This window comes from Mustela lutreola, chromosome 13 (assembly GCF_030435805.1).
Source record: "Mustela lutreola isolate mMusLut2 chromosome 13, mMusLut2.pri, whole genome shotgun sequence".
Classification (NCBI taxonomy): domain Eukaryota; kingdom Metazoa; phylum Chordata; class Mammalia; order Carnivora; family Mustelidae; genus Mustela; species Mustela lutreola.
In genome coordinates this window covers 78,089,668-78,105,529 of record NC_081302.1, presented here as the reverse complement: position 1 = coordinate 78,105,529, position 15,862 = coordinate 78,089,668, and the positions used below count along the sequence as shown (strand labels likewise).

Below are 15,862 nucleotides of genomic sequence, written 5' to 3'. Positions count from 1 at the left end.
TGCTTGCCTATTGCTCTCTCGCCATTATCAGGAGATGGGAGAGCTCCAGCGCAAGTGTCCTTGTGCTTGCCCCTCCTGTCCTGCGCCCTGTGCTGCAGCTGACGACCCACCTGTCCACCCACCTGTCCACCAAAAGACCCCAGGGGAGTCTTATGATTCTCCCACCGAGTCTCCACTGCCTACACTTTTCCCTTCGTCCGTTTTCCATGTGATCTTCACTCTTACCAATGCTCTTTCCTGCGACAGATAATCAGTGCTGATCATGACACTTCAGCTTCATCCCACTCATCTCCACGTTGGTACAGCGTCTTCTGTGGGTGACTGCTACCTTCCTATGGGGCTGTCTGTCCCCCAGCAGGCCCCCGACTCCCCACCTCTCCTCCATCCCACTGGCGCCCCCCTCACCGAGCAGCCCTCTCGAGCCCACCCTTCCCCAGAGCCCTTCCCTCTAGAGCCCTCCTGCTGAAGTTCTGGTCCTCGGATGCTCAGTGCCTGCTCCTTACTCCCTTCTCCACTGGTCCTCCCCTTTCTCAGGCTCCACTGGGGCTCTGTCACAGAGCCACTTTACTGAGGTAGGACTCTGAGTCCCGCCACAATGTTTACAATCTCTGGCTCCTCCTCTCGTCAGAAGCACTCTGTATTTTGCTAGATAACTTTGTCTCCTTGAGAAAGTCGTACACAATCTGTGACATAGGCACACGGAGTCAAGTGCATGTCACCAGTGACTCGAGAGTTTTAGGTATTTGTGTTTTTAAAATGCGTTAAACCTAAAGCTAGGTCAGGTTCTTCTCCCATTAAAAATTTTTAATTTTAAATATTTCCAACTCCCTTGCATAGTTTGCATAGTTCAGGAGACATACCTCTAGCCACACCATAATCTAGAATTTATACTGCAATTAAGGAGGGAAAAAGTGAGTTACCAGTTATTATTGTACTGCAGTCCAGCAAGAAAAAAAGCAAACAACAACAACAACAACAAAAACAAAACAAAAACAAAAAAAAAAACAACAACAACAAAGCAGGCTCTTGTCATGTAGGACAGTTTTCTCTGCTGTGTGATGCTCCGATTAGGGAAGCTACTGCCTGAGTTTCAAAGATGGAAACTTGGTTGGTGTCTTCCCCACCCTGTCCCCTCCTTCCCCAATGTGTGTTTGCCTGTTTCCTCCAGAGAGAGAGACACAAGCTGACCCCTCACAGAAGCCAGCAAATACATGTGAGAAGAGTAAGGACAAGAAGAGAGGAGTGGGAGAGAAGGAAAATGGGCATTGAGTTCATGAGTGACGCCAAGGAGCTGGCGCAGGCAGGGGGCGCCACCGAGGATGCAGTGCCCAGAGGGTTCGTCACCTTGCTCTCCGGGACCCCAGCCTCAGCTTGCCTGCCCTGCTTTGGCTGCCCTGACAGTTCGCGCATCTCCGGAGCTGGCCTGTAGCCCGGGCCAGGGACACGCCACTGTCCTTACTAATACCTAGGTGGCCGCCACCCTCACAGGCCACGCTCCCTCCAGGCCTCCTCGCCCTGCTGACATCGTGGCCCCCGCATCTTCCCAGGCTCTGCCCATCTAATACCACATCTCCATCCCTTCTAGAGTTTCACGCTCTGCCGTGCAAAGAAAAGAAGCCCTTTCCACACTGCACTGCGCGCTCTCTCTTTTGGCTAAATACAGTCCTTCTGTTTAAGAAAACTACAACCCACTGAATTGCATTCTTGATTTCTTCCGCTCTTCTTACTGTTCATATTTATCCAGCTCACCTGCCATTTTATAATATCTAATTATATGCTGTCAGTTCCATCGCCACTGAAATCCTCTGTCTTAGGCCCTGTGTTTTAATTAAATGGAATTTGCCTTGTAGCCTTCTCTCTTAGAGAAAAAGCACGCTGAAATATTGCGAAAATGGGGCTCTGTTGTCTCCTGCTTGCCGATCTGTCTGACTTATCCACTTCAGCGCGGGGACCCTGAAGCCACGTAACACTGGGGCTTGCTGCTAAAGTAGTTGTTTTGTCGTTGCTCGGAAGCTCTCACAGGGCTGGACCGAGTCCAGAGTGAAGGAAATCAGTGTGTGATTTCTGTATATTGGCAAAGTTATTATTAAAATAATATGCTTATGGCTGCTGCGGGAAATCTTTTTAACTGAATTGGACTTTCTCTTCCCCACTCCTTTCCTGAACATCAGGTCGCATGCATCAGATGTCACGGATTACTCTTACCCAGCGACTCCCAACCACTCTCTGCACCCGCAGCCCGTGACCCCTTCTTACGCAGCCGGGGACGCGCCACCACACGGGCCAGCAAGCCAGGCCCCTGAGCATGAGTACCGACCCCCCTCTGCCTCGGCGCGGCACATGGCCCTAAACAGGCCCCAGCAGCCACCGCCGCCACCCCCACCACAGGCCGCAGAGGGGTCCCAGGCCTCTGCACCCATGGCACCGGCGGACTACGGGTAACTCGAGACTCCTGTCCTCTACCTGTTTGCTGTCGCGTTGGAGTTTGCTATGTGTGGTCTAAAACTTTCTGCTGAATAATCATCCCTTAGGGGCCAGATGTGGCCAAGGATCTCTGGATTTAGATAGTACCAGTCATGACCAAGTCTGTGTTAAAATATTCCACTGTCACTCTGGTCCCCTTTTTCTTACAGACGGGTCTCAGGTTTGTGTCTGTATTCATGTATATACACTCTCCCTCATACATACTTTGAGGTGTGTGTGAAGGCATTGCTAAGCCAAGGCATTGAGAAAGGATGAAGTGCTGCTTTTGTGAACCTGTCCCAAGCCCTCAGGTCTCTGTATATGTTCTGGGTGAACCACAGACAGTTCCTGTCACAAGTGAGAAAACTCTCCAGGGCTGCCCCCCAGGAGCCCCTGCTTATACTTGGCCATAGGTGACTATACCCTCTCTTGATCTCTTAGTGTGCAGACCTCCTACCCTCAGGCCCTTTTGTTTTCTGTCACTTGAGTAAAATCCAAACAGCTCCTAAAGAAAGAGCCCTGTGGCCATGTCTTTATTAACGTAAGCACTCACCTTTATTTGATAGGCTGCCTTTTGTCCTCTCTTTTCTGAATTAACTGTAATCTTTAAAGAGTTCACCCCTCCAGGATAGTACCTAGGAAAGCTGAATGTGCCTTTCCATGAACATGTTCTTCAGTCCATAGCAGTGTGTGTCATCTTCTAAATGTATGTCCCTCTGCTTTCAGAGGTTCTCTTCCGTTGTTTCGCCGGAAGGGTCCCCAGAGTGTGGGAGTGCCCAGAGAGTGAAGCCCTAATTAAAGATCCGGCAAAGAGAGGGTCTATGGTCCAGTAGGATTCAGTGGACTTCTTAGGCGTAGGACTTTTCAAAGATTTTTGATATTCTAATGGGCCCTGTGGGCTTGAGGAATTTCCATGGGGATGAGGTATAAAATACAGAGTTTTCCAAATCTGACTGACCACAGGACCCTTGTAAGACAAGTTTGAGAGCCACCCATCTTTGATGCCCACTATGAAGGATAAATTTGAATTGCTGTTCATAACCTTTGCAGTCAACTGTTTTATTTTAGCCTTCCACAGAAAGTTACTTTTTAAAAAGATTTATTTATGTATTTGAGATAGAGAAAAAAAGACAATGCAAGCGGAGGATGGGGGATGGGCAGAGGGAGGAGAGAGAGAATCTTAAGCAGATTCCACGATGAGCATGGAGCCCCACATAGGGGCTCATTCTTAGGACCCTGAGACCAGGGTTTTCTTTTCTTTTTTTTTTTCTTTTTTTTCTTTTTTTTAAGATTTTATTTATTTATTTGACAGAGAGAGATCACAAGTAGGCAGAGAGGCAGGCAGAGAGAGAGAGAGAGGAGGAAGCAGGCTCCCTGCTGAGCAGAGAGCCCGATGCGGGACTCGATCCCAGGACCCTGAGATCATGACCCGAGCCGAAGGCAGCGGCTTAACCCACTGAGCCACCCAGGCGCCCCAGACCAGGGTTTTCTTTCTGGCTCATTTGTGTAGGTGAATTTCATCATAGTGAATAATGTAGACATGTAAAAATGACTGGCCCAAAGTGCAGATGTTTGCATCCTGCAGTGTTTCAAGTGCAGAGGACAGTATATATTGGGTTTGGGGGAGGCCTCTGAATTGGACATGTTCGACTCTCCAAGGCTGTGACTCTGTCACTGTTGTAATGACTCCATGTGTTTCATCTCTTTATCAGGATGCTGCCAGCACAGATAATTGAGTATTACAACCCCTCAGGACCTCCTCCTCCACCACCACCCCCCATGATTCCTTCAGCACAAACTGCTTTCGTCAGCCCCCTCCAGATCCCCATGCAGCCCCCCTTCCCTGCCTCTGCCGGCTCCTCCTACGCCACTCCTCCTCACCCTCCCACCGCTGGGCTCGTGGTCACAGCCCCACCACCTCCAGGCCCACCGCCTCCTCCACCGGGCCCTCCTGGTGCAGGCTCTTCTCGCTCATCCTCCCCGATGCATGGCCCCCCTGCAGCTGAGGCGAAGCGCCCAGAGACAGCACAGCCACCCATAAGTGACGCTCGAAGTGATCTTCTTGCTGCCATTCGAATGGGTAAGTGAGCGCCTCAAACACAGCGTTCCTTTTAAAAAGAGACTTCTTTATGGCTCTAACCAGCTACAGCCTAGTCTTCTTCAAATGACTGCTCTCTCCACTAAACTGATTTTTAGAATAGGGTTAAAGGACACTTCTTAACAGGAGACCTATTCTTGCCATGCAAGATAAATACACAATAATAAAGTATTGAGAGAATTTGGGAAAGCTGTACTTGATTAGAAATAGATAATAAAGATGATCATTGGTTAACTGGGTCTTTTCTCGGCATTCTACTTGCAGGGGTAAATGTCTAAGTGAAAGGAAGTGAGCTCGTAGCAATGATTGAGTTATTTTTAAAAACCTAAGCTATGTCCTAGACTTCCCATATTTTTAGCTCGATGCGCGAAGCCAGTAAGTTTTTCAGCATGTATTTAGCAACAAGATTCTTTTGTCGGCTAAAAGCCCTACACTGAACCCCAGAGCATGAGACATACAGAAATAGAGCCTCTCTGATCAAATCAGGATGGAGGAGCCCAGACGCTCACCCGTTCTGGCATCCCCTCAGCACCACACGTTAACCATCTGTTCCACCCATTTATTCTCAGCCCTGGGGCACAGCCCAGGCCGGGTGAGGGTCACTGACAGGATGCGCAGATGTCCTAGATGCTTCTCATTCAGTGGGGAGCTGCACCATCTCTTGGTCACAGGCTTGTTGTTTCCGTCTGGAAGGGATTGAGAAAGGTGGCACTGATGTCCTTCGCAGGACAGCTGGGACATTACTGTCTCTGCTTTTGGCTTGAGTGCCCCCAAATCAGACCCGAGTGTGGCACCCGAGCCCAGCCTTCTCATATGTCTCCAACGTCATTGACACACTTTGGTTTTGTAAAGAAAAGAAGTTCCAGAGCTATGCGACCTCACTGATAACAAATTTAGGGTCATAGTAGGACAGTGTTTTTGTTTTTGGATACCTGTTAGCCCCATCCAATAAGAGTGATCACATAACCAGGATCTAATCATGAGGAAGCCTCTAAGAAGCCCACATCAAGGGACAGTCTACAAAGGAGCCACCTGTGTTCTTAAAAAATGTCAAGATCAGAGACCACAAAGACTGAAGAACTGCCCAGATTAGGGGACATTAATGAAAGACGACAGACAGTGTCATTGGTATTCCCATGTTGGATCCCAGGCCTGGTGAAAACTTTCTGCTGCTTTTAAGTCTACTGGCAAAATTTATATAATATTTATAAAAGAGATGGTAGTATTGTATTTATGCTTGTAGTATGATTTTGATCATTGTGTTTCAGGAATTACACATTAAGTATTTTAGGGCCAAAGGAACGTTACATGCTACTTATTCCCAGGTGGTCCAGAAAAAAGTGTGTGTGTGTATGATCAAGAATGATAAAGGTTGCTTAAAAAAAAAAAAGTGGTCATATGTTATCAGTTGGGGAACCTGGGTATAGTTTTTATGGGAATTTTTTTTTTTTTAACTTGTCTTTCTTTTGGTGAGGAGAAGGGCAGAGAGAGAGAGAGAGAGAGAGAGAGAGAGAGAGAGAAAATCTTAGCAGGCTCCATGCCCAGCATGAAGTCCATCTCTGGGCTCTATCCCACAACTGTGAGATCATGAGATCACTCAGCCAAAATTGAATCAGTTGCTTAACCAACTACACCACCCAGGTGCCCCATTTTTCTACTAGTCTTACAGGGAGGGACTCTATAAAATCTCAAATTGTTGCAAAAGAAAAATTAAAGAATTAACTTTAAATTATCTTTGTCACCTACTGTTACTTAATAAGAAAGTAGATGATTGTATTTTATATTCATTTTTAGAAGTAATTGGTGAAACACAGATCTCCCTTACCTCCCGGCACTAATCAAAAGCTATTAGCATAAAATGCCCCTTTCCAAGCCTTTGGATTACAGCAATGTCCAGGAAATTGTTCATGATAGAAGTGCTCCATGTTTGTACGTTCCAATATGGGAGCCACTAGGCACAATAAATTTACCCTTAATCAGTCACGTGTAGTGGCTACCCTAGTGGAAGGTGCAGGCCAGAATTTTCTTTCATGATGTTCAAGTGCACTGGAATAAAGCACATTTCTACAGACAGTGTCAACGACTTTGAGTGCCTTTTTTTTTTGGTCGTGACACTTCGATTTCCCAAGCTTTTCTCACTTCAGGTTTACAAAACTTTTTACCTTTGGGGGCAGAGAGGGAGTGGTAAGTCTAAATAGACTTCCTAGTTTGTTTTCCTTAATTTAGAGCAAGCAGAGCAATTTAATTCTCCTTCCGGGTTGTGTCCCCAGGGATTCAGTTGAAAAAGGTGCAAGAACAGCGCGAGCAAGAGGCCAAGCGGGAGCCGGTCGGGAACGACGTGGCCACTATTCTGTCCAGACGCATCGCCGTGGAGTACAGCGATTCCGACGACGACTCTGAGTTCGACGAGAACGACTGGTCCGACTGAGGCGGCGCGCATGCGCAGCAGGGCCACCAGGGGCCACGTGTCGGAAATGTATTGAAAATTTTAAGTGGTCCCAACACCCACATAGTGGTATTATAATCCTGTAGCGTAGCAACTTTTGTATTAATAATGTGATATTGCTTTTGCACATCCAAAAATTCTGGGTTTTTTCAGTATTTACTGTGTAATACTTAAGTGCCACTAAACATAGCAAATTGTGCTGCACCCGAGGAAATACGCTGTAACTATCGCATTGTCCTGAAAACAGCCTCTTGCTTCCTTTTTCTTGGCCACGACAGTACTTCGTGCAGTTTGGGTCTCCTCTTCCTGATCACTGTAATTCCGCAGATTTGCCGTGTGTTTGTGAAGCTGCCTGGTGTTAGGTCTTTGCAAGATTAACGACCATGTGTCAGAGTGACGTCTTCCAGTCAGTGATACCGTTTCGCCCTTTCTGTTCCTTCGTTTCTAACGTGTTTCCCAAGAAGTTGGCTCTCGGGGAAAGATTTAACCAGTCAGGGGCATCAAACGTTGCTGCTTCCTGTTCCTTAGCCCGGCCGCCCGTGTGTGAATCGGAACGTTCCGTGAGATGCGTTCGTTCCCGTGGCACGCTCTGGTGAACCGTGACCTTGGAAGGCGCTTCCGGGGCAGGGTTCCCTGCGGGCGCTCCCTTGGTGGATGGTTGGCGGGGATTCCGGAAGGGGCTCCAGCGGCTGCGCGGTCACGAGTGCGGAGAACAGGGTGCTTGCTCTTCCTTCTGGGGCCCTCGGGGCTGACCCTGGGAACCCCTGAGTCCCCAGAGCCCCGGGGGGCCAGCCGGCCGGCACAACACGACGGGGGGGGGGGGGGGGGGGCGGCACCGGGTGCGGAGGAGCCCCTCACCCCGGCCTGTCCTGGAGCCGTCCTAAGTTCCCCACTCCTCAGTGCGCTCCGGAGAGCGCGCCCCACGCCCCATGCCCCACGCCCCACGCCCCACTTGGCCTGAATTTCACAAAGCTTAGATTGTCGGTGGAAGTAGATGCTGACAGCTATGCGCTTTTCCTGGTGCTGTGGCCAGATTAGGGATCCATCACCCAAGCAGGGCCTCGGCCCTACTCCTAGAAGCACACGGTTCTCTTTTCTCACGGTGTCGTCGGCACGTTCAACTGTGAAAAGTACCTCAGATGAGACGAGGCGTGTAGCTGTTCCAGATCACGTTCCCTTCCCCGCACGCTTCCTGCTGCACTCCCCGCACGGCAGTTCGGAGACCTCCGGGCTTCACCTTCCTGGCGAAAGCGGAGCCGCGGAAGGCTCACGGCTGGCAGCCCGGCTCTTGTCATTTTGGGAGGAAGGGTAGCTGCTTGTTCAGAATCCGTGAACGCCCCCAGGCTTCGACTGTAGACACGACTTCACAAATATACTGAGACACTCCACTTCCTAGGGACTGTCACCTACGTGCAGCATTTCAAACGGAGCGGTTATTTGTGACTCTCAGTCATGGTGAAGGAGGCTTTAGCTCAAAACAGTTGTCTGGTTCATGGTAGTCATCTAAACAGGACCATGGCCACTGGATTCTTGTTAATGAGTCCTCCTGAGGACTTCAGCAGGGACCCCAAACCACATCCATGTGTCCCCTAGTGGACACCGATTTGGCTTATGGACGGTCATCAGATAAAGCCCATGGTTGGGTTTTAGTCACATAGATTCTGAAACTCTGAAAAGCCTAATGTCTGCCTCCCCTTCCCGAGACCATGCTGCTTCTATCAGTTTACCGGAGTCTCCTCAGCTGTACTAGCTGTTGGGACACGTGCTTCTCGGGTTTCCGTTTCCTGGAGCTAGTCACCATAATTTTACTGAATTTAAGTGATAGTTATTAGTGGACTTTTACATTTCTTTCCTTGATTCCCCCACCACCTTTTTTTTTTTTTTTCCTTTCAGCATAAAGGCCTACTGTGTTGGCATTATTCTTGGGACTTTTACCATTTGTAGTCTGATTTCATTGTTATTACAGTATTTTGTTTTATTGTTACTTTTCAGTTAGGAATTCCTTATATAATTCTAGAACATCTATTTGGTAACACTTCTTTGTTTTTTCTGTCCCTTCTGTTCTCAGGATGAAGAGAACACCTAAAGCTACTATCCATGTCAGGATTTCTTCTATTTATATCTTACTACAGTAAAATTACTGGCACTTTATTCATAAATATTCATAAGCCTATTAATTATTAGTTGTCTTCCTGTAGTTTAATCAACAAGTTATTTTCGACTTGATTTTCCTACTAGTGAAAAGCTTTTGCCCTAATGTGTTGCGTAGCCTTTAAAATGGAATGGAAAAGGACTAAAATTCAATTTAGATTATTTTTGCAGTATTTTTCTCAGCAAATCTGATTTATTCTAAAATTAAATCCAGACTTTTTCTAATGTGCTGTTACATGAAAAGGAAAAAGTGAATATTTTGAATCTTCAGTTTTCGTTTTCAAAAAGTATTTACCGAAACAAATGGAGAAGGACATTTAAAAGCCTATTTCATATCTGTGGATTTTACATCTTAAAGTAGTAGTTATATTTTAAATTTTAATTTTAAATCTCTCAGTTTTTCCCCTCCATGGGTATTTTAGATTAATTTCTTACAAGCATTTTTCTCATATCATAGGTTAGACAGAGGGAATGAGAAGGTTACTTGGTACCACACTTTAACTACACAAACATAATGTGATTGGTTTTCCATTATTAACCCCAAACCATGAGATTTGGTACGCTTATGTTTTTCTTTAGTGGAAGTATATGGTTAGAAAATTAACATTTTCATTTCAGTAAATTTTTAGAATATCAAAATCTTTTCTGAGCACCAAGTGGCTAGGTTGTGAAAGTTTTGTAATAATTTGCAACTGGAATACATGATACATTTTAATCCATTAAAGACTAGTGGGAATGTATCAGCCAGAGTAGCAAGTAATTTTTGTGTTATAAATCAGAGTATCTGTCACCTTGCAGTATTACCAATGCTGTTGTAAATTGAATTTAAAGTGGTATTAAAATAAAAACACACACCTCCTGTTAAACAATTTTTATCTGTTTGTATATCTTACTATAGATTATGTACAAGTAACATCTAAATAAAATTACACTTTTAACCCTAAAAGGTTTTGTTCATTGATAACAGTGTTGTTGTTTAACCTTTCTTGGAGGGGAGAAGTTGGGGGTTGGGCAGGGTTTTTACATATCCAAGAGTTCAGATTGGATTCTGGGAGTGACTCAGGAAGCCCTGGCATAATTAGAAAAAAAAAAAAAGCCATTCTGGGAGCAGGAAGCCAGATGCTCAGATGAGGCCTCTTGGCCACATCTAGTCTCAATAACAGTGATGAATACTCTGTATCATTTATTACTTATGGGATGCTTTCATTTAGTCCTTATGATAATCCTTTAAAATGGGCATTCTCTCTATTTCATATGTGAGCAAACTAGCACGAAGTTAAGTTGCTGGTCAAGGGCCACGGTTCATGTCAAACTCACTCCGGGGGGCGGGAGGAGCTGTGCATGTGGGGGCCAGTGGGAACTGAATCAGGGAGGCAAGTGTGACAACATTCAGGAAAGCGGCTGGAGTGCGCTTCTGGAACAGCTGCCTCTGAGTTGCCTGTACCCGCTGTGTCCACTTCCCATAACCTGTGTCTCCTGGGGTCCTAGCTGGGTCTCCCTGAGCCTCCCCATCCGGCGCCATGTTCCGTGAATACAGTCTGCGTCTACATTTTTGTATCCCGAGAACACCTGGCTAATCTGTTAGTCCTTGAGCAGCCCCTTATTGAATGACAGGGAAACAGGCCATCACTCACAATGCTTGGGGCTCCAAGCGTGGTCTCTTAGTTCTTGAGTTTCAAACTAAGGTCTTTCCATTCCCCAGTAGATCTCAAGAGTTAGGTAAACATCCCTCCCCTCAACATTTATTATGAAAAAGTTGAAACCTACAAGAACACTGTTTAGTAAACACCCATGGAGCCATATCGGTCTGTCTAGCCATCCATTTCAAAGTAAGTTGCAGTATACTCACCTCTGAGCACTTCAATGTACATATCATGGTGTGATATTTATAGCTAATATTTAATATTTTTAACGTAAAAGTAAAAAGCAACATCCCAAGTATACCATTTGATGAGCTGTAACCCTGTGTACACTCCTGTAGTGTACATTGAGACAGCATCGCCGTGACCTTAGAATGTTGTTTCATTCCCTTTCAGGTTCTGCTCTCCTCTGTCCCAGTCTCTGCAGCAGCCACCATTGTGGATTTTTATTTTTTTAAACTATAGATTGATTTAGCCCGTTGAAGAACTTAACATAAATGGAATAAAACAGTACCATTTTACACCTTTTATTTCTTTTTGAGATTTTATTTATTTATTTGAGAGCGTAAGGGAGAGATCGCGAGCATGGGGGAGGTGTAGAGAGAATCAGACTCCCGCTGAGCAGGGAGCCTGCTGCAGGACTTGATTCCAGGACCCTGGGATCAGAACCTGAGGTGAAGGCAAATGCTTAACTACTGAACCACCCAGGTGCCCGACACCTGCTTCTTTTAGCATAATGTTTTTGAAATCCATGTCATTACATATATCAATATTTTATTACGTTTTGTCACGGAGTACTTGTATGAATCCATTGTATAATTCAGTGATTTTATCCATTTCCTTGGTAAGATTTAATGCAAGTCCTTTCTGGACATACCTGTTCATCGATCCTGGATAAATAACCAGGAATGAAATTGCTGAGTCATAGGTAAGTGTATGTTCAGTTTTAAAAGAAATTGACAGACTTGGTGCAAAGTGGCTGTTTAAACTCACCAACTAGTTTAAACTCACCAGCAATGCTGCTCCACATGCTGAGTTATGATTTTCTTTGTATTTATCTTGCTTTTGGGGTTCACAGAGCTCGGATCTATAAATTTAAGACTTAAATGAAATTTGGAAAATATTTGGGCATTACTTTTTCCAATATATTTTCCATCCCTTTCCTTTTATCTTCTTCTTACCTCCCTTTTACACATATATTAGACCTTTTGAGGTTGGCCCACAATTTCCTGAGGCTCTTTTGATTTGAAAATTATTTTTCTCTCTGTTCTGCAGATTAAATAACTTTTATTCATTTTATCGTCAGGTTCACTGACTCTTTATTCCATCACCTACAATTTAGTCTAAAGCCCATCTAAAAAATCTTTTATTCGGACTTTTTTTCCATTGTAGAATTGCCTATTTGTTTGTTTTTTTTTTTTTTTTCTCATATAGCTTTATTTCTCTGCTGAGAGTCCCTACCTGTTGGTTTATTACAAGCTTATTTTCCTTTACATATTTGAGCATGGTTACACTATCTCTTTAAAAACCCTGGCGTGCTAATTTGAACACGTGGATCTTTTCAGGATCATTGTCTAATGATTGCCTTTTCTCTTGAGTGCCCCGTAGTTTGGGATTATATCCCAACCTTTATAAATAATGTTTCAGAAACTCCTGAAAAGTAGTGGTTTTCAAGGGAGTTGCCGTGACTAGAATTAAGCTCCCAATTCTCTCCACCCTGCCCTGTGATGGATACCAACAGAACTCTCAGAAGTTCATGTAGCTTAGCCAGCTTGCTTTGAGTTTGCCTTTGCTTATATCTGGTTACAGGATCAACCAGAGATTTGGGCAATTTTGCACAGAATTTTCAGATCCTACTCTCTGGCTCTCCTTTCTAGTATTCTTTGTCACTTTCTCCCTGTTCTGGTCACTCTGACCTCGGTCCTCTCACTTTTTTAAGCCAGTAAGCCTGTGGGGTAAGCCAGCAAACCTAGGGGTTTTCTACTAAAGCGCAGCTACCCTGCTCAGCAGGATCCAGCCTGTCCTCAGGCAAAAAGCCACTAAAAAATAGGAAATGCACTTTCGTTTGTTCACACCCGGAGATGCCTTCAAATCAGTTTTTCAACAAGTGGTGATGGGGAAATAGTTTCTGGGCTTGCACCCTATTTTCCCTGCGGTGCCGGGAAGTCATGCCTTTACCGTCGCCGCCGCCGCCGCCGTCGTCGCCGTTGCCTGATCGAGCCCCGCGGCGGCTTGGGTTTGCGCTGGAGACCCTTCACTACTGAGTATCAAGACGAAGAAAACTGGAAACTGATCGGAACCTTATTCAGAGTCAGAATGGAAAGATTTGTAGTGACAGCACCACCTGCCCGAAACCGTTCTAAGACTGCTTTGTATGTGACTCCCCTGGATCGAGTCACTGAGTTTGGAGGTGAGCTGCACGAAGATGGAGGAAAACTCTTCTGCACTTCTTGCAATGTGGTTCTGAATCATGTTCGCAAGTCTGCCATTAGTGACCACCTTAAGTCAAAGACTCACACCAAGAGGAAGGCAGAATTTGAAGAGCAGAATGTAAGAAAGAAGCAGAGGCCCCTAACTGCATCCCTTCAGTGCAACAGTACTGCGCAAACAGAGAAAGTCAGTGTTATCCAGGACTTTGTGAAAATGTGCCTGGAAGCCAACATCCCACTTGAGAAGGCTGATCACCCAGCAGTCCGTGCTTTCCTGTCTCGCCACGTAAAGAATGGAGGCTCCATACCTAAGTCAGACCAGCTGAGGAGAGCATATCTGCCTGATGGATATGAGAATGAGAATCAACTCCTCAACTCACAAGATTGTTGACAAGGAGGTTACCACCATTGTGATCAAGATAAATGTGGAGTATTAAAGTTAAAAAATAAATAAATAAAAAATAAAAAATAGGAAATGCTCCTGAAGATTTTCCTTCTGAGCCTCAACCCTCTGGTGTCCTTCTGATTTTGATTTTTCTCCAGTGCCTTCAATAGTTGCAAAGTATATTTTTGTCCACTAATTGTTATCTGTAAAGAATTGGTCTGGAGTGAGCTAGTCCTGCATTCTCAGGAGTCTCATTCTATAAATATTTGATATGATATTTATTTTTAAAATGCAATTTAAAATGCAGTCTGTTCTTGAATACCAAATTACAAAGAGAGGACCACTTCAATTTTTCTGCCAGGTGAACCTGACGTTGCAGGGGCCTTGCATTAAAACTTGAGATATCTTTGGGACTCCTGGGTGGGCTGGGTAGGTTAAGCATCTACCTTCAGCTCAGGTTATGATCTCAGGGTACTGGGATCGAGCCACATGTTGGGTACTCTGCTCAGTGGGGAGCTTGCTTCTCCTCTCCCTCTGCCTGCTGCTCTGCCTGCTTGCACTCGCTCTCTCTCAAATAAATAAAATCTTTAAAAAAAAAAAAGATTTTTATTTAATTTATTTATTTATTTGTCAGAGAGAGAGAGAGAGTGCGCGCTTGCGTGGAAACAGGCAGAGGCAGAGAGAGAAGCAGGCTCCCTGCTAAGCAAGGAGCCTCATGTGGGACTCGATCCCAGGACCCTGGGATCATGACCTGAGCCGAAGGCAGTGGCTTAACCAACTGAGCCACCCAGGCATCCTCCAAATAAATAAAATCTTAAAAAAACAAAAACCAAAACTTGTGACATCTTTATTTAACCAAGTGGTGTCCAAGGATTTTGTGCTATGGTTTGAAACTCTTGCCACCTTCATGTCCTTTGTTTAAACTGTCCTAGTAGAACACAGTACCTAACTAATGTGGAGAATGAGACTACTCTAACAATTGCTGGTCTTAACCCCAGGCTCAAATTTTTTTTTTTTTTTTAGATTTTATTTATTTATTTGACAGAGAGAAATTACAAGTACACTGAGAGGCAGGCAGAGAGAGAGAGAAGGAAGCAGGCTCCCTGCTGAGCAGAGAGCCCGATGCGGGACTCGATCCCAGGACCCCGAGATCATGACCTGAGCCGAAGGCAGCAGCTTAACCCACTGAGCCACCCAGGCGCCCCCAGGCTCAAATTTTTATATTCACTGCAGAACTTGGATGTTTTCATGGAGGGTTAAAAATTTAGATTTACGAAAAATCTACACTGACAAAATAATTTTTATTTTTTGCTCTTTTTTCATTTGAAAAAAAGGGGCTTCACTACCTGAAGTTTGAAAACCACTACTTGACGTCTTCACCATCTGATTCTTTTTTCTTTAGACCAAGACGTGTTCACACTGTGCGAGCACATTGTACTGGAGTCCAATTCTGCCTTCTCTGATGACAGTACCAATACGGAGGCGTGTCAGGAGCTAGACAAGACTTACATATTTAATTTGGAGGGGTGAGTAACTTGCAGATGTATCTTGACAGGGACTTAGATGATAAAGAGATTTGCTTTCAAAATACACCTTCTTCACAGAGCTGACACGTGGACATTTATTTGCCAAAACACAATAGCTCCCTGTTGGGAATATTTGCATATGTCATGTTTCTAAATCCCCCACTGCATTCATCGCACTCTTGTGATTTGAGTAATTGGCTTCAAATATAGCACCATGATTAGTTAGAGGTGCTGAACTGGTAGATGATTTACCATGAAGAAAAATTAAGAAAATATGCCCTTTGAGAGCAATTGAAAACCTACCAAGTGGTACTTACCATGAAGTGACATTTAAAAGCGTTTAATATTCTAGGATGTGCTTCAGCTGTTCTGGCCTAAAACCAGTTTCAACAGCAGTCAAGCAATTGGAGAGTATGTAAGCCTCTGGATCCTGGAAGTGTGAATATAACTTAGCACCTCCGCAGATAAGATGTGGCGGACGTGACGGTGGCTCACAATGTCCCTTCTACCTTTGGAAATCAAGACTTTCCCATCTCAATAATTAACTTAGGGTGTCATCTTTCAGCTCCTTTGAAATGGCATTTAGTATTTCAAGGACATAGGTATTCATTTGATTTGCAAGCTAGGGTTTCAACAACCTATGCATTGAGGGCAGGGGCAAAGAGCAGTGTAGTTAAGTCGCTACTCGCATGGCTGTTCACCCCGAGAGTCCCTCTGATCACAC

General features: G+C 45.0%; 2 protein-coding genes across 3 annotated transcripts in view; both read left to right on the top strand.

Annotated features, from left to right (window-relative positions):
- The window catches only part of WASF3 (WASP family member 3), a 128,935-nt gene extending 118,831 nt beyond the window's left edge, over positions 1–10,104 (top strand). The window contains exons 7-10 of one of the 2 annotated variants that reach the window (XM_059144113.1): positions 1,169–1,335; positions 2,172–2,438; positions 4,176–4,543; positions 6,832–10,104. In XM_059144113.1, the coding sequence (XP_059000096.1) occupies positions 1,169–1,335; positions 2,172–2,438; positions 4,176–4,543; positions 6,832–6,989 (960 nt within the window). In that variant the 3' untranslated portion in view covers positions 6,990–10,104. The remainder of the gene's footprint in view (positions 1–1,168; positions 1,336–2,171; positions 2,439–4,175; positions 4,544–6,831) is intronic. The other variant, XM_059144112.1, reaches the window with a different exon arrangement.
- Positions 10,105–13,035: 2,931 nt separating this feature from the next.
- Positions 13,036–13,672, top strand: LOC131813677 (CGG triplet repeat-binding protein 1). Its single transcript, XM_059144057.1, has one exon. It carries the CDS (start codon positions 13,115–13,117, stop codon positions 13,616–13,618), a length of 504 nt encoding a protein of 167 aa, XP_059000040.1. The 5' UTR covers positions 13,036–13,114; the 3' UTR covers positions 13,619–13,672.
- Positions 13,673–15,862: the final 2,190 nt, after the last annotated feature.